We start from the raw sequence: 1048 nt of genomic DNA, 5'->3' as shown, positions 1-1048 counted from the left end.
AGCAAGTTTGTCCAGCGCGAGCTGGCCTCGCTCCCAGCGTTGAATAAACAAACACCTTGCTGCTTAAAGACAAAAAAAAGGTCTCTGAGCAGTTTCTCGGGCCGATTGTTTGAATTCAGTGTCCCGACTTACTTGAGAGGTCCCGTCCGACTCCGAGGGCCAGCCCGTCCTTGATCCAGAGCACGATGCCATTGTACTCGGGGATGGCACAGAGCAGGGTCACGGGCTGCCCAGCGACCACCACCTGGTCCTGGGGCTGCTGCGTGAACGACGACGCTTGGCCTGGGGAGGGCAAGGAGAGAGGGAGAGGAGCTGTCAGTGCTCCAGGGGTTTGCAACACAGGGCAGCAGTTCCTTGGATGCCACGGCCAAAGATGCTCCTGGCACAGCACAAACCGGAGCTCTGCGGCTCTTAATTATGGGATTGATTAGTTGTGGGATTGTTCCAGAGAATGGTTTGTGTGGGAAGGGACCTCAAAGCTTGTCTTATCCCACCCTCTCCTGCCATGGGCAGGGACACCTCTCACCAGCCCAGGTTGCTCCAACCTGGCCTTGGACATTTCCAGGGATGGGGCAGCCACAGCTTCTCTGGGCAACCTGTGCCAGGGCCTCCCCACCCTCACAGGGAACAATTCCTTCCCAATATCCCATCTAACACTGCCCCCTGGCAGTGGGAAGCCATTCCCCCTTGTCCTGTCCCTCCATCCCTTGTCCCAAGTCCCTCTCCAGCTCTCCTGGAGCCCCTTTAGGCACTGGAAGGAGCTCTAAGGTCTCCTCAGAGCCTTTTCCTCTCCAGGTGAACCCTCCCAGCTCTCCCAGCCTGGCTCCAGAGCAGAGGGGCTCCAGCCTTTGGAGCATCTCTGTGGCCTCCTCTGGACTTGCTCCGACAGGTCCACATCCTTTTTATGTTCCCAGTGCTGGACACAGCATTTATTTCCCCTGTCACACACTCAGACAACCATTTGCAATGTTCTCCCTCCCTTTGTAAAAAAACAAATATCACAGCAAAGGGGCACCAGGTATTTCCTCCAGGTACTTCATCCCAAATT

General features: G+C 56.1%; 1 protein-coding gene across 1 annotated transcript in view; it reads right to left on the bottom strand.

The window, feature by feature from the left end:
* The window catches only part of KIRREL3 (kirre like nephrin family adhesion molecule 3), a 359934-nt gene that overhangs the window by 96124 nt on the left and 262762 nt on the right, over nt 1–1048 (bottom strand). The window contains exon 3 of the mRNA XM_029962045.1: nt 133–282. Coding sequence (XP_029817905.1) covers nt 133–282 — 150 coding nt within the window. The remainder of the gene's footprint in view (nt 1–132; nt 283–1048) is intronic.

The sequence above is a fragment of the Manacus vitellinus genome, unplaced genomic scaffold (genome assembly GCF_001715985.3).
Source record: "Manacus vitellinus isolate BGI_N305 unplaced genomic scaffold, ASM171598v3 scaffold_41_pilon, whole genome shotgun sequence".
Classification (NCBI taxonomy): Eukaryota; Metazoa; Chordata; class Aves; order Passeriformes; family Pipridae; genus Manacus; species Manacus vitellinus.
This window is presented reverse-complemented; position numbering and strand designations above follow the sequence as displayed.